Raw genomic sequence first — 20,953 nt, 5'->3', positions numbered from 1 at the left:
AGTATATTAATGGAAGCTAAACTTAACTCTCCCACTCAAAAATTATGTGTACCATAATTTTGTTTAAGAATTTGTTTGTTCACTTGCCAAAGATTCTGTTTAATTTTTGTTGAAACTTCTTCCTGGACATCCCTGAATTTTCCAGAAAGTTGAAACAACATCAAAGCATAGTTTTATTCTTATTCACAAGTTATAACTCATTAATGTTTTCTGCATTCACTTATATTCTGTTTTGTTTTAGTTCTGAGCAAGACAAAGAAGAATGGATCAAGGTAAACCGGATTTCTATTTTCGTTTTTGTTTTTGTTTTTTGGTAACCTTTGTGTGTGTACACAAACATGTACATATTATAGTGTATACATACATCAATGTCATAAGAACAAGGTCAGTTAATTCTTAAGGTCATTTTCACATCATAGATATTTGTTTGATAAGGCATTTTCATTAATTTGCAAGTGATATTTTAATGTGTGCTTTGAATCTCATTTATATTTTAGGCTCTTCAGGAGACCATTGATGCTTTCCATCAGAGGCATGAAACCTTCAGAAATGCAATTGCAAAGGATAATGACATGCACTCAGAGGTTTCTGTAAGTTGAATTAAATTCTTTAAGTTCTTTTCTCTTTGCAGTTGCAGAACTGGCTAGACAGAATCTCATTTTTCCTTACATGAATACAATAGCGAGTGCCTTTTTGTGCTGCTTAAACTTCTTTGTACCTTTTATTTCTTTTCCTGGGTCTTGAGTTTCAGAGCATGATATAAGCAATGTTGTTGAAGTGCTTTTTAATAAATAAGTAAAGAAATAGATGGAAATGACAGTTTTTTCTATTAAAATTGAATCTCTTTCTTTTTTAGACTGCTGAGCTAGGGAAAAGAGCTCCAAGATGGATCCGAGATAATGAAGTAACGATGTGTATGAAATGCAAGGAGTCTTTCAATGCACTGACAAGGAGAAGACATCATTGTCGAGCATGTGGACATGTAAGTGAGATTTCTTCATGGTCATGAAGGCTGCTAGTAACTATATAAGTGTTGTAAAAGCATCAAGTTTGGAAAGGCAAAAAAAAAAAAAAAGAATCATTCAATTAAATAAATTAATTGATAAACTTATTTTGATGACAGCTATGTGCGGAACACTGTGCTGGATCATGGAGAAAAAATGGTAAGCAAAATGATAGCCAGTTTCACCTAGTTTACATTCTAATGGAGAAAATAACCAAAGTCAAGTAAATGGACAAATAAGCATTTGAAATTACTACAAAGACACCAAGAAGGCAATCAAGAAGTTAGAATGGAGAATGATGTTAACAGAGGAGGACTTGGAACCAATTTTACTTAGAAAAATGAAAACCTCTCTGAGGCACAGATATTTAAGCTGGTGCCTAAAAAGTGAGAAAGAGCTAACTATGGCAAGGGAGGTGGGAAAGGCATTCAGTGGCTCCGTATGTCAGAAGAACTGAGATAGGAGAAAGTTGGGTCTGCTATTGGGATGCCAGAGGTAATGGGGCTGGAGCCTAATGAGTAAGAGGAACTGGGGCATAAGAAATAGTTAAATAGGTAAATAATAGTTAAATAGTTAAATAGGTAAATAATAACCAAAGGAGTTGATGTCTCTGAGAAAACAAGAGTTGGAACATACAGCATAAATGGAAGTTCAGGCTTTTGATGGGAGAGGAAAACTTCCCTCCATTATAACAGAAAGGAAAAAGGAAATGATGGGTGCAAATGTGGGTGTTTTTGCTTTTGTGGTAGGAAATTTTGTCATTGAAGTATGAGGAAGAGTCATCAGCTGAAAAAAGAGGGAGAAGAGGGATGAGGGAGATTCGAGAAAGAGGGTTCAGTATGATATAGTTGTCTCTGGGCAGGGAAGTGAGCCTCCCAGAGGAACATGTGTGGACTTCTGTGCCCATTAGAGGTTTATGGTTATACATGTAAAGGGGCACGCAAAACTCAATAACTCAGGCCAGAGGGGGCTGGTGACAGGTTTTCAGCAATTTGAGCTGTTTCATATGGAAAGAGTGAGGGAGGAACAAAGCATGAAATGAAGCAGGGGAGAGAGAACAGCAGGCTTTTGATGGCCTTGTGTACCAAGTTGAAGATTATATACTTTCTTCTAAAAAGCAACAAGTAAACAGAAGGGCAGGCATTGTGATGCCATGATTTAACATATTATTAGTATGCTGAAGTGCAAGACTTCTTATTGATCATTCATTTAGATTGGTCTTTTACTGCAGATTTATTCTTCTGCTTTCCTCCTAAGTTTTCTCAGTGAAACAGTTCTGTGATCAAAGTTCAATTTGATAGCAAACTTTCCCCTCAGGGTAAGACTTTTTAATCTGTCATTGAGTTTGCTTGAAATGATTTTGGGTATTGACTGACACACTTGCCTTGTGTTCAAACAAACGTGTTCGAATGTGGATTACCAAAATACTATGATATGAGTTGGAAATAAATAAGAGAGTAGCTGATATGAATATGTAGATGCAGGCATGTTTAATTCTAAATCTTAGAGTAATTTCATTGCAATTATGAGAAAACAATGAATTGAGTTTTTTAAAATTTTTAGAAATTTTCATTTTAGAAAGAGAACATGAGCAGGGGAGAGAGGCAGAGAGACAAAGAATCCCAAGCAGGCTCCACAGTCAGCATGGAGCGCAGCATGGCGCTCAATCCCTACGACCCTGGGAATACGACCTGAGCTGAAATCAAGAGTCGGTAGCTCAACCAACTGAGCCACCCAGGCGCCCCAACAATGAATAGTTTTTTTTTCTATCATGAATTGTATATGCTGTGAACCTAAACTAAAAGTTTTACTAATATTTATATAGTTTTAAATAGTTTGTCCACTATAATTGGGAGGAAATATGCTTTTTGAAACAAGAAGATGCTTTTTTTTAAGTGTGTGTGTGTGTGTGTGTGTGTGTGTGTGTGTTTTATGTTTCATTTAAATTCCAGTTTAACAGACAGTGTAATATCAGTTTCAGGTGTACAAAATTGTGATTCAACACTTCCATATAACAAGTGCAGTCTTTAATCCCCATCATCTATTTAACCCATCCTCTTACCCACCTCTCCTCTAGTAACTATCAGTTTGTTCTCTATAGTTAAGAATCTGTTTCTTGGTCTGCCTCTCCGTCTCTTTTTTCCCCCTATGCTTATTTTGTTTCTTAAATTCCATATATAAGTGAAATCATATGGTATTTGTCTTTCTCTGATATACTTTGCTTAGTATAATATTCTGTAGCTCCATCTGCATTGTTGCAAATGGCAAGATTTCATTCTTTTTATGGCTGAGGAATATTCCATTGCATGTGTGTATGTAAGCATTATGATATATATATATATATATATATATATATATATATATATATATATAATCACCTCTTCTTCATCCATTCATCAGTCAGTGGATACTTAGGCTATTTCCATAGTTTGGCTGTTGTAGATAATACTGCAATAAACACTGGGGTGCATGTATCCCTTTGAATTAATATTTTTTGAGTAAATACCTAGTAGTACAATTGCTGGATTATAGGGTAGTTCTATTTTTAACTTTTTGAGGAACCCTCCATACTGCTTTCCGGAGTGGCTGCACCAGTTTGCATTCCCATCAACAGCCAAGAGGGTTCCCCTTTCCACACATCCTCACCAACACCTGTTGTTTCTTGTGTTGTTGATTTTAGCCATTCTGATACGTGTGATATGATATCTCATTGTAGTTTTGATTTGTATTTCCCTAATGATGAGTGAAATTGAGCATCTTTTCATGTGTCTGTTGGTTGTCTTCTTTGAAAAAGTGTCTATTTGTGTCTTCTTCCCATCTTTTAACTGATTATTCATTTTTTGGATGTTGAGCTTTGTAAGTTCTTTGTGTATTTTGGATACTAACTCTTTATCTGGTATATGTCATTTGCAAATATCTTCTCCCATTCAGTAGGTTACCTTTTAATTTTGTTGATTGTTTCCTTCGCTGTGCAGAAGGTTTTTATTTTGATGAAGTCCCAATAGTTTATTTTTGCATTTGTTTCCCTTGCCTCAGGAGACATTTCTAGTGAGAAGTTGCTATGGCCAAGAAAATATTTTTTTCGTGTTTATTTTTGAGAGACAGAGCATGAGTGGGGGAGGGACAGAGAGAGAGGGAGACACAGAATCCGAAGCAGGCTCCAGGCTCTGAGCTGTCAGCGCAGAGCCCAATGCGGGGCCTGAACCTATGAACCATGAGATCATGACTTGAACAGACATCAGACAGTTAACCGACGGAGGCACCCAGTTGCCCCAAGAAAATAATTTTTTAAACTGGGAAGTGTTTTTTGACAATTAACCTATAATAATTAGGAAAAAAATGCTATTCACTAAGAAATGGAATGCATTTGCATTATACTTATTCATTCATTGGCATTCTAAGTTTATTGTGTGCCTTATGAGCAAAATCTACAAGAATGATGCCTCACAGAGCTTACAGCCTGGTGAGTGTTACAAACACCAAATAATCACACAAGTGTATGATTAAAAACTAATAAGTACATCAATGGGGCACCTGGGTGGCTCAGTCGGTTGAGTGTCCGACTGCGGCTCAGGTTATGATCTTGCGGTCTGTGAGATCAGGTCATGACCTCGAGCCCTGCGTCGGGCTCTGTGCTGATAGCTCAGAGCCTGGAGCCTGCTTCAGATTCTGTGTCTCCCTCTCTCCCTGCCCCTACCCCGCTCATGCTCTGTCTGTCTGTCTGTCTCTGTCAAAAATAAATAAACATTAAAAAAAATTTTTTTTTAAACTAATAAGTACATCAAGAAAAATAAGGGAACTTCAGTAGCATAGTGACAAGAAACAGTTCCTTATTCTGGAAGTTGGAGGAGTCTTCCTTGAGGAAGTGAAATTTGAGTCAACATCTGAATGATGAGCAAGAGATAACTCAATGAAGCAGAGTTGAGAGAGGACAGGCATATAGCACTTCAGGGGCTCTTAAGAAGCCAGTGTCACTGGGGATACAGAGAGTAAAAGGGGCCAATTATATGGGATATTGTGGGCCATCGGTAAGAATCTGTTCTTTATCAAGAGCAAAGGGAAAACTACGGATTTTAAATAGAGGGGAAACCTATCAGATTAGCATATTTAAGACAGCATCTGGTGCTGTTTGGAAAATAGCTTGGATGGATGTAAAAACAGAGGCTAGAGAACGCTCAGGTAAGAATGCTACAAGGACCAGTCGTGAAATTGCAGTAGTCCGAAGTATGATGTTAATAGCTTGGACTTAGAAGGAAGATGTAGAGAAATGGACAAATCGAAAAAAAATATCTAGGAGATAAAATCAGGACTTTGTAATATGGTGACTGTATGGGGTGAAGTAGAGGTATATGTCAAGGACGATGACTCCTAGGTTTCTGACTTGCCATGACTGGTGCTGTTTTCCAGGATAGGGAGCACTAGTAGGGAATAGGTTTGGAGGGGTGGGGTGGAGTCAGGAAACAGCTTCAGGCAGGGAAGATCCTGAGTTGATTTCGGGAGCTTATTGATGAAACATCCAGAGATATGAAAGGTAAAGGTCTCCTACCTTTAGAGCAAGGAAGACAAAGATGAACTAGCAGAGCTCATCACCAACAGCGTTATAATACCGTGATAAATATTCCTAATGTTCATGGGATATTCTTGGTCCGGTAAATGCCTTAAATATTTAACTCTTTCTCATTTAGTATTACTGGAAGTGATTATTGCTTAAATCTGTATGATTATTTACTCTTCATTTTTTTTTAATTTAAGGTGGTTTGTTGGAAGTGTTCTGATTACAAAGCTCAACTTGAGTATGATGGTGGAAAATTGAACAAAGTTTGTAAAGACTGTTATCAAATAATAAGTGGATTCACGGACAGTGAAGAAAAGAAGAGAAAAGGAATTTTAGAGGTATGGAATATTAAATATTGGAGAACTGGAATTTTTATGCAAGAAATGTAGAATTGTTTTTTAGCCCTAAAGAATACAAATAGCATATTTTATTATTTCTCTTAATATTTAACAATTTGAAGAAGAAGCAAGATTCATACTTTTCTCTCATCTTGCTTAATTTTGGGATCATATTCAGTTGTGTAGAAAGAAGAGGGTCAGTGCTATGTTTACTCAACATCATTTGAGAGTGAAATACATTAATGTTGTGAAAGCAGCTATAATAAAATATTAAGAGTATGAATTGTTGTCTCTTCTGATGCCCAACATTACAGTGTATTTTTTTTAAAGTTTATTTATTTATTTTGAGAGAGAGAGATAATGTGCAATTGGGGGAGGGGCAGAAAGAGAGGGAGGGACAGAGAACTCCAAGCAGGCTCCACACTGTCAGCACAGAGCCCAGATGCATGGCTCAAACCCATGAACTGCAAGATTGTGAGCTAAGCCAAAGTCAGGTGCTTAAGTGACTAAGCCACCCAGGTGCCCCTCCACTGTATTTTTTAATAGAATAGTGTTTACCTGGTAATTTTATCATATTGGCTTCAAAAGCCACTGTCTGAAATTATTAAAATTCATATTAAATTATTACTTTATTACCTGAAAACGTCTTCCAGCTTATTGTATTAAAAACATCATTTAGCAGCCAGTGACAGTAATCTGGTAACTGCTTTGAAATATTATTAAAATATCTAGCAAGTGAATGTGACTCATATTTTTAGAATAGTCAGAACCTCCCAAGCCTGGGCACTATGATGCAGCTTGTACCTGAAATGAGTTTCACACTCAAAGATACTAACATAAGGAATAAATTATATAATAAGGCCTTTGTGGCAGAAATTTCAAGGTAGCCTGGAAAGTCTGTGAAGAATAGGCTCATGACCATAATTCTTTGTATCTAAAGTCATAGACATACATAGTTTACTAAGAATTTCCATGCTTTATTAGGGATCAGTGACAGTTGGGGCACCCGGGTGGCTCCGTCAGTTAAGCATCTGACTTCAGCTCAGGTCATGATCTCACGGCTGTGAGTTAGAGCCTCACATTGGGCTCTGTGCTGACAGCTCAGAGCCTGGAGCCTGCTTTGGATTCTATGTCTCCCTCTCTCTCTGTCCGTCTCCTGCTCATGTTCTCTCTCAAAAATAAATAAACATTTTAGGGGCGCCTGGGTGGCGCAGTCGGTTAAGCGTCCGACTTCAGCCAGGTCACGATCTCGCGGTCCGTGAGTTCGAGCCCCGCGTCAGGCTCTGGGCTGATGGCTCAGAGCCTGGAGCCTGTTTCCGATTCTGTGTCTCCCTCTCTCTCTGCCCCTTCCCCGTTCATGCTCTGTCTCTCTCTGTCCCAAAAATAAATAAAAAAAAAAAAAAAAAAAAAAAACGTTGAAAAATAAATAAACATTTTAAGAATATTTTAAAAAAAAAATCAATGACTGTTTATTGAGCATCTATACAGTATAAGCATACAAGGGTCATTTCTGTTAAGTGAAAAAGAATCATAAACTTCAGAGTCCATTTAAGGCTGAAAAGCTAAAAGTTTAACTCTGAATTCTTCTAGGGTATATGTGTTGCTTGTAGGCAGACCTAAATGGGGCTTTCCCTGGCGAGGAGGTGGAAAGACATGTTTCACTCGCTCCCAAGAACACAGCCTTAAGACTTTTAAACACAGCAATAATATAATGAGTCCAATGACTTGTTTTAAGGGATGGGTTTCAGGTTGTATCTCTGAATTAAAAATCTCTAGGTAGTTTTCTCGAAAAACCTATATTTATTTAATCAAATAAATATATTATGTGAGGTCTATAAGTAGAAGATAAGTATGTATATGTGCATGTACACACACGTACATGCATTTTGAAACTTGCTTCTTGCCAGCTAGTGTGTTATGTGCCTTAGACCGAGAGTCAACACACTTTTCCTGTAAAGGGTCAGAGAAACTATTTTAGTCTTTGCAGGCCAAGAGGAAAACCTGAAAACATTACTTCTATAATAAGAAAGAAAACACATTTTCACAAATTTTTACTGACAGAATTCAAAATACAATAATAATGTAGTATAGTTTTTTATCATAGGGCAATAAGATTGGAATTCTTTGTAGGTAGGGGAGATAACGTTTCATTTCATTGGAGTCCAAAGTTAGTGTTCCCTGTCATCAGATTGATTTTAAATTTTATCTATAAAAGTCAAAAAAAATCTAAACAAATTCTTAGCTCTTAGGCCATACAAAAACAGGTGGTGGGCTGGTGGGCCGTAGTTTGCCTGCCAGTGCTCCTTAAGGTATCTATGATGAAGGGCCAGTTTTATTTCCAAGCCACACAACTCAATATTTTTGTAAAATATGCAATCATGTTGCTTGCATGTCATCACAAAGTCAAATTGCTCTAAAAGTTTCTAAGTGCTTATTCCTACTTTCTGTGCTTTGTCTGGAATGGGTAACAGAGCAGTTTGTGAACCAGCACTGTTCAGTGGATGGCACTGAGTAGTGCTACCCTAAAGATTTGAGCAATTGAAAATAGAAGCAAACCACTTGCTTCCCGTAATGTGTATAATAAAATCTATTTAGTCAATGATTTTGTTCCCTTTTTAGCCAGTGATATATATATCAGGGGACAAAGCAGAAAACTATAAATGGGTCGTCAAAGAGTTGTTGCAATTTTAGAACTTTTTTTTTTTTTTTTTAATTTACATCCAAATTAGTTACCATATTGTGCAACAATGATTTCAGGAATAGATTCCTTAATGCCCCCTTACCCATTTAGCCCATCCCCCCTCCCATAATCCCTCTAGCAACCCTCTGTTTGTTCTCCATATTTAAGAGTCTCTTACATTTTGTCCCCCTCCCTGTTTTTATATTATTTTTGCTTCTCTTCCCTTATGTTCATCTGTTCTGTGTCTTAAAGTCCTCATATGAGTGAAGTCATATGATATTAGTCTTACTCCGACTAATTTCGTTTAGCATAATACCCTCCAGTTCCATCCACATACTTGCAAATGGCAAGATTTCATTCTTTTTGATTGCTGAGTAATACTCCATTGTGTATATATACCACATCTTCTTTATCCATTTATCCATCCATTGACATTGGGCTCTTTCCATACTTTGGCTATTGTCGATAGTGCTGCTATAAACATGAGGGTGCATGTGTCCCTTCGAAACAGCATACCTGTATCCCTTGGATAAATGCCTAGCAGTGCAATTGCTGGGTCGTAGGGTAGTTCTATTTTAATTTTCTGAGGAACCTCCATACTGTTTTCCAGAGTGGCTGCACCAGTTTGCTTTCCCACCAGCAGTGCAAAAGAGATCCTTTTTCTCTGCATCCTCACCAACATGTGTTGTTGCCTGAGTTGTTAATGTTAGCCATTCTGACAGGTGAAAAGTGGTATCTCATTCTGTTTTTGATTTGTATTTCCCTGATGATGAGTGATGTTGAGCATTTTTTCATGTGTCGGTTGGCCATCTGGATGTCTTCTTTGGAGAAGTGTCTAATCATGTCTTTTGCCCATTTCTTCACTGGATTATTTGTTTTTTGGGTGTTGAGTTGGATAAGTTCTTTATAGATTTTGGATACTAACCCTTTATCTGATATGTCGTTTGCAAATACCTTCTCCCATTCCATCGGTTGCCTTTTAGTTTTGCTGATTGTTTCCTCTGCTGTCAGAAGTTTTTTATTTTGATGAGGTCCTAGTAGTTCATTTTTGCTTTTGTTTCCCCTGCCTCTGGAGACGTGTTGAGTAAGAAGTTGCTGCGGCCAAGATCAAAGAGGTTTTTGCATGCTTTCTCCTCGAGAAGTTTGATGGCTTCCTGTCTTACATTGAGGTCTTTCATCCATTTTGAGTTTATTTTTGTGTATGGTGTAAGAAAGTGGTTCAGGTTTATTCTTCTGCATGTCGCCGTCCAGTTTTCCCAGCACTACTTGCTGAAGAGACTGTCTTTATTCCATTGGATATTCTTTCCTGCTTTGTCAAAGATTAGTTGGCCATACGTTTGTGGGTCCATTTCTGGCTTCTCTATTCTGTTCCATTGATCTGAGTGTCTGTTCTTGTGCCAATACCATACTGTCTTGATGGTTACAGCTTTGTAGTATAGCTTGAAGTCCGGGATTGTGATGACTCCTGCTTTGGTTTTCTTTTTCAAGATCACTTTGGCTATTCGGGGTCTTTTCTGGTTCCATACAAGTTTTAGGATTATTTGTTCTAGCTCTGTGGAGAATGCTGGTGTTATTTTGAGAGGTGTTATTTTGAGAGCATTCTGTGAAGAATGCTGGTGTTATTTTGTGTTGAATACGTAGATTGCTTTGGGTAGTATTGACATTTTAACAATATTTGTTCTTCCTATCCAGGAGCATGGAATCTTTTTCCATTTTTTTGTGTCTTCTTCAATTTCTTTCATCAGCTTTCCATAGTTTTCAGTGTATAGATTTTTCACCTCTTTGGTTAGATTTACTCCTATGTATTTTATGGGTTTTGGTGCAATTGTAAATGGGATCAATTCCTTGATTTCTCTTTCTGTTGCTTCATTGTTGGTGAATAGGAATGCAACCGATTTCTGTGCGTTGATTTTATATCCTGCCACTTTGCAGTTTTTTGGTGGAATCTTTTTGGTTTTCCATATGGAGTATCCTATCTTCTGTGAAAAGTGAAAGTTTGACCTCTTCCTGGCCAATTTGGATTCCTTTATTTCTTCGTGTTGTCTGATTGCAGAGGCTAAGACTTCCAAGCCTATGTTGAATAACAGTGGTGAGAGTGGACATCCCTGTCTTGTTCCTGACCTTAGGGGGAAAGCTCTCAGTTTTTCCCCATTGAGGATGATATTAGCATTGGGTCTTTCGTATATGGTTTTTATGATCTTGAGGTATGATCCTTCTATCCCTACTTTCTTGAGGGTTTTTAGCAAGAAAGGATTCTGTGTTTTGTCAGATGCTTTCTCTGCATCTATTGAGAGGTTCATAAGGTTCTTGTCCTTTCTTTTATTGATGTGATGAATCACGTTGATTGTTTTGTAGATATTGAACCAGCCATGCATCCCAGGAATAAATCCCATTTGGTCGTAGTGAATAATTCTTTTAATGTATTGTTGAATCTGGTTGACTAATATCTTGTTGAAGATTTTTGCATCCATGTTCATCAGGGTAATTGGTCTATAGTTGTCCTTTTTAGTGGGGTCTCTGTCTGGTTTTGGAATCAAGGTAATGCTGGCTTCATAGAAAGAGTTTGGAAGTTTTCCTTCCATTTCTAATTTTTGGAACAGCTTCAAGAGAATAGGTGTTAACTCTTCCTTAAATGTTTGGTAGAATTCCCCTGGAAAGCCATCTGGCCCTGGACTCTTGGTTTTTGGGAGATTTTTGATTACTAATTCGATTTCCTACTGGTTATGGGTCTGTTCAAATTTTCTATTTCTTCCTGTTTCAATTTTGGTAGTGTATATGTTTCAAGGAATTTGTCCATTTCTTCCAGATTGCCCATTTTATTGGCATATAATTGCTCATAATATATTCTCTTATTATTCTTTGTATTTCTGCTGTATTGGTTGTGATCTCTCCTCTTTTATTCTTGATTTTATTTATTTGGGTCCTTTCCTTTTTCTTTTTTGATCAAACTGGCTAGTGGTTTATCAATTTTGTTAATTCTTTCAAAGAACCAGCTTCTGGTTTCATTGATCTGTTCTACTGTTTTTTTGGTTTCTATAGCATTAATTTCTGCTCTAATCTTTATTATTTCCTGTCTTCGGCTAGTTTTGGGTTTTATTTGCTGTTCTTTTTCCAGCTCTTTAAGGCGTAATGTTAGGTTGTGTATCTGAGATCTTTCTTCCTTCTTTAGGAAGGCTTGGGTTGCTATATACTTTCCTCTTATGATTGCCTTTCCTGCGTCCCAGAGGTTTTGGGTTCTGGTGTTATCATTTTCATTGGCTTCCATGAACTTTTTAATTTCTTCTTTAACTTCTTTGTTAGCCCATCCATTCTTTAGTAGGATGTTCTTTAGTCTCCAAGTATTTGTTACCTTTCCAAATTTTTTCTTGTGGTTGATTTCGACTTTCATAGCATTGTGGTCTGAATATATGCACGGTAATGATCTCGATCTTTTTGTACTTGTTGAGGGCTACAATTTTAAAAACTTTTAAATTATCTCGGGTTCCAGGATTCTGATTGCTGGTCAGTATTTACCTTTTTGCTATCGCGTTATTATATCATTGATGCTGGTATAGCATTGTGGTTAAAAGTTCAGGCTCGGAGCACCTGGGTGGCTCAGTCGGTTAAGTGTCCGACTTCGACTCAGGTCACGATCTGGCAGTCTGTGAGTTCGAGCCCCACATCACATCGGGCTCTGGGCTGATGGCTCGGAGCCTGGAGCCTGCTTCCCATTCTGTGTCTCCCCCTCTCTGCCCCTCCCCCGTTCATGCTCTGTCTCTCTCTGTCTCAAAAATAAATAAACGTTAAAAAAAAATTTTTTTTTAATAAAAAAAAAAGTTCGGTCTCTGGGGGCACCTCTGTGGCTCATTCGGTTCAGTGTCCGACTTTGGCATAGGTCATGATCTCACGGTTTGTGAGTTCGAGCCCCACATTGGTTTCTGTGCTGACAGCTCAGAGCCTGGAGCCTGCTTTGGTTGGATTCTGTGTCTCCCTCTCTGCCCCTTCTCCCGCTCATGCTCTGTCTCTCTCCAATAAACATTTAAAAAAATCAATTAAAAAAAAAAAAAAAAGCTCAGGCTGGATCCAGATCCAAATTCTAGCATGGCAATTCCTAATGTGTGACCTGGGGAAAGTAATTTCTTCTCTGAACCTCAGAGAGAATGCAAATGATATCTTCTTAGGGTTGGTGAAGATTAAATGAAGTAGTGAACTAAGAAAAGTGCCTGCATAGCAAGCATTCAATAAATGTTCAACTTTATTTAAATTTGAGGCCTGGTAATACTTAAATATTTTCCCTTGTTCATAAAAGATCTAGATAAGTATTTAAATAATAATTGGGGATGAGCCCTTTTTGGATATCCCCGAGAGACATTTTATATGAATATATTGTACTTTATGAATGTTCCAATAAGGTGAATTACTCTCTACCCAGTTCATTTTGTGTTCTCTTTCTCTCACTCTCCTTCCATTGTATTTTTTAGATTGAATCAGCAGAAGTGTCTGGAAACAGCGTAGTGTGCAGCTTTCTTCAGTATATGGAAAAGTCAAAACCTTGGCAAAAAGCTTGGTGTGTGATCCCCAAACAAGACCCTCTTGTGCTGTACATGTACGGTGCCCCCCAGGTATGTAAACTGCATTTTTCTGAGGGGATGGAGGTCCTGGGGTACAAAGGGAGGTGAATAGACACTGAAATCAAAATCTTTCCATTACTGTCCTCTATAGAACAAGAGAGTTCAACCACTTGCATTGTCTTTCATTACAATTGAAAAATAGTAACTAAAATTCAAGTTTATTTAAACTGATTTTTAAAGTTTTTAGGCTGCTTTTTAAAATATAGCCCATAATTTCTTCCCCTTGTGCCTCATTTGTCTCCTCCCTTCTTCTCGTTCCTCTCCAGTGGTTTGAGAAAGGGTGAGTTGGATTAGGAGGGGTCATGAGAGAAGGGGTGAAGCAGAGGGAGAAGCAAGGAGGAGAAGGAGCCTTTATAATGCCAGGAAATGATTATAAGTTGGGGTTTTTTTTTTTCCTGAATGGATGGATACCTGAAAAAGAAAAGAATATGAGAGGAAGGGGAATTTAAATCAACCTTGGATTAACATTATCCAGTAGTAAGTTTTTGAGAACCATGTGTGCATAGATGTGAACTAAATCTATGGGAACAACAGACATGCAGGCTGAGCTTCTCACCAGAGCAGCCCCAGACACTGTGGCTTGTGTTGTGCTTGAAAAACACCTGCATTCACCTGGAAATATATAAAATCTTCAACGCATCTGTTGTATTTTACCCTATGTCTGCATTAAGAGCTAGGAAAACCTTATTTTAGAAATAGACTACAAATACCAAGGTATATATCGTCTTCTGTTTCGTTGTTTTTCCCGTAACTGTTTTTGTGCATAAATACATTGATGCCTGAATATATGGATCACCAAATAAAGCTGCGTTTGGTAATGAAATCATCATTAACATTTGCGGCTTTTATACGATACCTTATTTTTTTCCCTTTTTCATCTGAATGAAGAGTTGAATAGACTCCTTCACAGAGAGAGGGTGTAGGATCAGTGAATCGTAGCTGATTTAGGTATCAGCTCTCATTCATTAATTCATTCAGCCAGCATTATCAGTGGCCTCACGTGCAGGCAGTATGCTAAGTCCTGGATGCCCATCTCTGTCCACGGAGAGCTCACAGGGTGCATCTGTGTAGAACAGTGGTAGCAAAAGAGGTTTAGTGGGAGCCAGGTCACACAGGCCCATGCACAGCAAGCTAGTACATCTCACGCTCCTATGTACCATGTTTTTTCCTTAGGATGTCCGAGCCCAGGCCACCATTCCACTCCTGGGTTACGTTGTGGACGATATGCCAAGGAGTGCAGACCTGCCGCACAGTTTCAAACTGACCCAGTCCAAGTCTGTGCACAGCTTTGCCGCAGACAGTGAGGAACTGAAACAGAAGTGGCTGAAAATCATCTTTTTAGCTGTCACAGGTGAGACACCAGATGGTCCCAACAAGCATCCAACCACCTTGGATGATCATCCTGAACCTAAGAAAAAATCAGAATGCTGAACTTCAGGACCATCCACAGTGTGGAGGTCCTAAGATTTACAGCTCAAGACATTCCCAGCCCTCCTCATTCATCTCTTAGCACTTTATGTTGAAAAATATAGGCTCTTAAATGCATCTTTTGGGGAAGTACTTTCCTATGTTTCTGTATTCATAGTGAAACTAATGTGCAGAGCCATTCTACCGGTAAAAGTTTGAAATAATGTGAAAATGGAACATTTTTTAATGAGCTATTCCTTGCATATGTACTTTTGTCTTGAAGAAAATGTTATCAGTGGATTCTATCACTATCAGGTTAGAATAGGCCACCTCCATTTAAGGTCCTGTAATGTCTTCTCCTTCACAGGTAGGACTTGTAACAGTTTGAAAGATATACCTCCATGTTGCCAAAATAGATCCGTGGTAAAATAAATAAATAAATAAATAAATAAATAAATAAATAAATAAATAAATAAATAAATACAGGGACAGTTTAGGCTATTGTATTAACTTATTTAATTTAGTTTATAAAGCTCAAGCTGCATAAATGATGTATGTTCTTTTAAAACAACAAGGACAAATTGTTGGTGTTCAAACTTTCAACTTATTAAGAAAAGATAATACTTGTTTTTGTAGAAATACTCCTAAGAATAAAATATCTCAAGTATATAGCAATTATGTGTATATAGTATTAAATATGAATATAATTATATTATACATGCTTTTCTCTTCAGCTTTAGGTTCATATTTGTCTCTAATTTATTTTTTAAATGTAAAGCATGTTTTATCTTGCAATTGAACAGTGTTCTAAACTTTAAGAAATGTTTTTGGTGATTTATGTTTAACTGATTGACATCTTAAGGTATTGATATTTTTATAATAAGAAAAAGCAGTAATTTATTTGGCATGGGATATATTAGTTCCAACAGTATTTTTAAAGTACTATTTTTTCGTTCTGTGCCTATTTAAAACAGTGCCTCTCTTTGAAGGTGCTAATAATACCTATTGAAATATATGATGAGGGTGTAATTAATGCTTCAGTCTTGATTATTCTGAGATAAAGTGCACTTTGGTCACTGGGATGGTCAAAGTCACACAGGTTATTTTATCTTTCACAATCTCGCAATTTTTGCAGCAGTTAATATCAGCATGTGCACAAATTTTCACAGAAACCTAAACTGTACAAGATACCTGACTCTATACAGAACTGGGACATAGGGAAACTACATTGATTGTAATGTTTTTCTTTTTCACAAGACTGTTAAAGTATGGCCAAATGCGGACTATATAACTAACACTTCAGATAACTGTGTGGGCCTATTCCTTTGTCCGATGGGGAACAAAATTCACACGTGATCACCTGTGTTTGAGGTGCAGGGAGATAGATATTAGAGGAAGTTTATGCTCAACTCTTTTAACCACCTCAGTGAGGAAGAGGAGGGACAAACACAATAATGAAAAGCAATATTTTAATGGCAAGTTTGGGGGAGGTACAAGATGATTGAAGAGAGTCTGAGCGCTTTTTCTCATCTTCTGGAGAATTTTTAATAGTCCAAACATGATTTCTTGTACAAAGGCTACTCTTCACCATACTGTGGTTGTGACTAAAATCTCACATTAGGTTGACTATTTAATTTAATCTTTTCCCCAAATTAGTATTTTTCCCCTCATGTAGCCTGTTATGCCCCAAACATTATCGTGTTTAAATGCCTAAGTCAGTTAGAAATCCACAAGAATGACCCCACTATCTTGGCCTTTGAGGATGACACCTTAAATGTAGAATAGATTCACTCAGAATTTGAGACTGCCACACATTTATTCAGGCCTGCTGTTTTAAGAAATATTTAAAGTATCTTTTTTCCCCACTCCAAAAAAGAAGGTAAACTGATTATGACGGACACAGATTGCCTTCCTCTATAAAAAGGAAAGTCAGCCACGATCATTAACATTAAACCAAATATTTGGAGTCAGAAAGAGATAAAGGTAGCTTCTTAGGCCCTATCAAATAAGGGACAGACTCAAAGAAATGTTACATTACTTCTCTTTTCTAGCTGCCAACCTTGGGGTGGGTATATATGTACACCATATGTGTTCAGGGCGGCTTTTGAGAAGGTTACACTATAGCTATAGATGATGTGTTGGTGTTCTTAATCTCAAGAAAAGAGAAGCAATAAAAATGCAGAATGATTATCAGTAAAACATGACTTTCGTAAATGTGGATAGAGCAATGGAAACATAAGGGCCAGTTAGAAGATTTATGGGCCAAGTTAGTTTTGAAAACTCTTGAACAGCAAGCAGACTACACTTTCCCTACCGTAAGTTCTTCTCCTGGGAAATCGAGCGATATGGACACACTCAAGTTTTGGCTGAATAAATATCAATGTCATTTAATTTAGGTTATTGAGAGAGCACTCCTGTAAAAAGAATATCCTCGTGCTCTTAACATTATCTTTAATTTAAAAAAATCAGACATTTTCGTACTAGAAGAGAATTTCTGATTATTCAGTCACCGTCTTCATGTTTCACCCCGTGTTCTTTAGACAAGCACAAAGAGAAGCACTGAAGCAGCCTTACCTGTTTCTCTTAAAGAATCACTAATGCTTTTACTTGGAGAAAGGCAAGGGCATACTCTTAGGCATTTAGTAAACACTCAACTAAACTAAAAGACTTCAAAGTGTGATTGGTTTCAAGAACCATCTCCATCTTGGTTTTTGACACCCCTGAGCAGCCATGACAAATTGAACATAAAAAAACAATTAATTGCTTTCCTATTAAAACAACATCCCATATAGGCTTTATTCTTTATCTTCCCTAATTTGGTGCTTTCCAAGCCATCTTTAAAGTGCCCTTCCTCCAAACCTAAAAAGTACTTCTTCGATAAAAACTGCTACTCACCACAAACATTCCAGTTTTTTAAACTTAAATTTTGCTTTTATTGAAAGTCTCCCATTTGGTACATTAAGTACAAAATGTAGTGCAGACTTCTCTCCAGATTTTAAGTGGGACTCGGTAATGAAAAATGCCACCAGCCACTTTCCTAATAATGGCATCTACGATGCCATCATGTATGCAAGCAATAAAATTCTTCAGGGTATGTTTTTATACTGAAATTTTAATACGAATGCCTCTAGCCACAAGGAGATAGAGAATTAACTTCTAGAAATGATACTATAACTTCTCGGGAAGAGAAGGGGAGGGCATTATTCCTTGGATTCAAGTAACTGTCAAGGGCATCTTTACTTTTGCAAAGGGTATGGATAGTGAAAGAATTAAGCACATCTGCACTACGTCATCAAGCTCCTTTCATTTTCTGTGAAGTTTAACATAACATGCAGGTTGGGGTACTTACCTTCACCAGGTGACCTACCCCAATTAAAAACAAATACTCCAACCTAAAAAAGTACTAAACTTTTTACAAAAACCTTTTAAATATACCCTGTCCCATATATAGATACACATTTGGATTTTTTAAAAGAGTACTTGTAGTAGTCATGAGTATATAAAGAAAACGACAAGCTTCATAGTGCTGCAGGGTTGCTAAAGACTCATTGATGCCTTTAAAAACCGTATATCAAAAATTCTTCTGTGAGTTCACAGTTATGTTTTACTTTCTCTCGTCAACTTTGTGGAAACAGGGTGGTTGTTTTCCCTTCAAATTTTAGATCCCACTTCTGGTTATATTTAAAGCCTTAAGTTCTTATGCTGAGAATATTGTCTGTGATAACTCTAATTATTATCTTTCTGGACGAGATATGTCCAGAGGAAAGGGCACCAACAGGAGCAAATAAACTTCTAAGGAACAAAGGTCTTATTTTTTTTGCAGGTATCCTTGCTATAATGCAGAATAGAAGGTTAATTAAAATTGCTTACATCACATGATATTCGTGTTAGCGGGTCTAAGATTAAGCACATGGTATTAATAAGCTAAAATTAACTCAAAAGGCAAGAATGTCTTAATGTTTTCATTCTTCAATTTTGTATTCTTCAAGAATGTATTAATATAAAAACTGTGGCTAACCAGTTCTTATTCTATAGAACTGTATTGACACCTGTAGTGGATCGTGTTACTTCTTCATTCTCATCCAATTTTAGTAGAATCAAATTGCTTTTTATTTTCATATTACTACCTACTATAGATTCTTCAGATTTAGAAAATATGAGTCTGATATATAAAGACCACTAGATCTACTTTTAAAACCCTTTCTGTGAATTTATGCATATATGTATATATGTAAAAACACTGTTGATTTCCAATTCTGTTTTTCCATAGGAATGAAATTTTTATAGAAATTGTTCTCTTCACTTAAATATCTTAACATGAATTATTTACATGGGTTTTTAATACAATTCATTCTTCTGTATGCCCCGTAATCATGTTCTCATGAGCAGATAACTTTGCTTTCTTTACTGATACAGTAAAGAGGAATAAAAAATTAGGAACTGAAATAAGCAAGAGTGAACAGAGAGGTGGACAGAAAGAGACTGCTGATCTCCTGATCAGAGCAGTGTATGTTAAGACAAGAGAAAAATACTTTAAGTGCAGTAGGGATATGAACTATAAAGTAGAAGTCTTTGTAATAGCATACTGATGGGATCTGTTGCCCCCAGGTCTTTCTCTATTACTTACCTTTTTCTTTAGGCTTAAAAGACTTTCATCCTATTGGGCCACTTTCTGCACTGTTTTATGAGGTAAAAAATTCCTCTAAAGTCAATCATGGTTTTCTACTTTTTGGACTGAGCATTTGGCAGAACTAGCACATGGCTTCTACAAGATAGTTTTTAACTCATTGGAGTCACTGAGGGTTACATGATGGTATCCTTCTTCCTAAAATTTGTGATGGTAGATTTAGTGAGAGAGTAAATCAAGAAATCTCATTGTAGCATATTTTAATAAGTAAATACCAAATACATAGAGTGATATATACACAGGTTTGGAAAGAAACACAGTAGTCTGTGGGGACCATTATGATAACAGAATTGTATTATATATTACATATTATGTGGATATTGGAATGTATCACTTTGGGGGAGGGGTCTCCATTCATTAGCAATCATATCTGTATATAAAACTTTTTTTTTTTTTAACCAAACTAGCATTTTATTTTGTGAGTGACAATTGACTGATATTTTTGAGTAAGTGTTATCTGGGTTTTTGAATTGTTGACTGGTCAGTTTGAAAAGGTATGTTATCAGAATTTTAGAGTTAACTCCAATGTGAAAAAAGCATACACAAAAAGTAATTCTTTTCTAGCTATATGAATGTAAAATATTTGCATATAGTGTATATATTGTGTAACATATGTATATTTGGTCAAAAGGCATAGAATTGGAAACATTGTAAAATTAAGCACTTTAATTCCTATTAAATATTAAGCATTTGTATCTTGTAAATAAATACGTCCTTAAATGAATTATAAAGACTTAAATGTTATTGCAGCCAGGATTGGAGATGTTCACATGATTTTGTTTGTCTCAGAGAAAAGTTACTCCAATAGAGTACCAATGCTGCTTCCTACCTCTCATTCCCTACCAAAACCTGTGTAAATCTCTCAAGAATAAGGCTGTGACAGAAGTCCGGGTTCCCCAGGTGTGGAAATAGGGACTTCTCCCTGTGATAACTCCAAGATTACATCGGCAGGAAGCACTACAACAGTGCTGCTCTCTTCTCTGAGAAACGACTGCTCTACTCCATAGTTAATGGTGTTCGCCTAAATTTTCCAGTCATATGTGGGGAAACAGACATGGAAATGGAAGTCAGAGAAACTGTCTGAGTTGTAGTCCTGCTATTACGTATTATATGACCTTATACAATTTACCTGAGTCCCAATAATAAAGTCTTATGGCCAGTCCAAGAAATATGAAAAAGGCACTTGCTGACTGCAAAGCACTCTACAGGTAAATTGTATTTCATGGAATGCTTCACTGGGTTTCACCCAGTTACTGGCTTTTGATTTAAAACATAAAACATATCTCAAAAAGGAATGTGTGAACAGTATGATTTCACAGGTAAAGTAATGAATTAATTTATTAATTGATACCCAAAAACAATTAGCATCAGGGGCGCCTGGATGGCTCAGTCGGTTGAGCATCTGACTTCAGCTCAGGTCATGATCTCGCCATCCGTGAGTTAGGGCCCCACATCAGACTCTGTGCTGACAGCTCAAAGCCTGGAGCCTGTTTTGGATTCTGTGTCTCCCTCTCTCTCTGCCCCTCCCCCACTCACACTCTGTCTCTCCATCTCTGAAAAATGAATAAACCTTAAAAAAAAATTAATAAAAACAATTAGCATCAGCTGCAGAATTCCTTAAACTAAAGGTTGTCCTTGGCTCATTGATATGACTTGTTTGAGTTCACCTTAT

The 20,953-nt window shown here is 37.0% G+C and overlaps 1 protein-coding gene across 14 annotated transcripts in view; it reads left to right on the top strand.

The window, feature by feature from the left end:
• Positions 1 to 20,953, top strand: part of FGD4 (FYVE, RhoGEF and PH domain containing 4) — a 253,092-nt gene that overhangs the window by 198,774 nt on the left and 33,365 nt on the right. For 11 of the 14 annotated variants that reach the window (XM_058743130.1, XM_058743136.1, XM_058743140.1 and 8 more), the window contains 6 exons: positions 242 to 272; positions 498 to 590; positions 857 to 982; positions 5,757 to 5,897; positions 13,038 to 13,178; positions 14,361 to 20,005. In XM_058743130.1, coding sequence (XP_058599113.1) covers positions 242 to 272; positions 498 to 590; positions 857 to 982; positions 5,757 to 5,897; positions 13,038 to 13,178; positions 14,361 to 14,618 — 790 coding nt within the window. In that variant the 3' untranslated portion in view covers positions 14,619 to 20,005. Of the gene's footprint in view, positions 1 to 241; positions 273 to 497; positions 591 to 856; positions 983 to 5,756; positions 5,898 to 13,037; positions 13,179 to 14,360; positions 20,006 to 20,953 lie in introns of those variants that run through there. The other 3 variants (XM_058743131.1, XM_058743133.1, XM_058743132.1) reach the window with 1 other exon arrangement.

The sequence above is a fragment of the Neofelis nebulosa genome, chromosome 8, assembly GCF_028018385.1.
Source record: "Neofelis nebulosa isolate mNeoNeb1 chromosome 8, mNeoNeb1.pri, whole genome shotgun sequence".
Classification (NCBI taxonomy): domain Eukaryota; kingdom Metazoa; phylum Chordata; class Mammalia; order Carnivora; family Felidae; genus Neofelis; species Neofelis nebulosa.
Note: the sequence above shows the minus strand (reverse complement) of the source record. Positions and strands in the feature narration are given on the sequence as shown.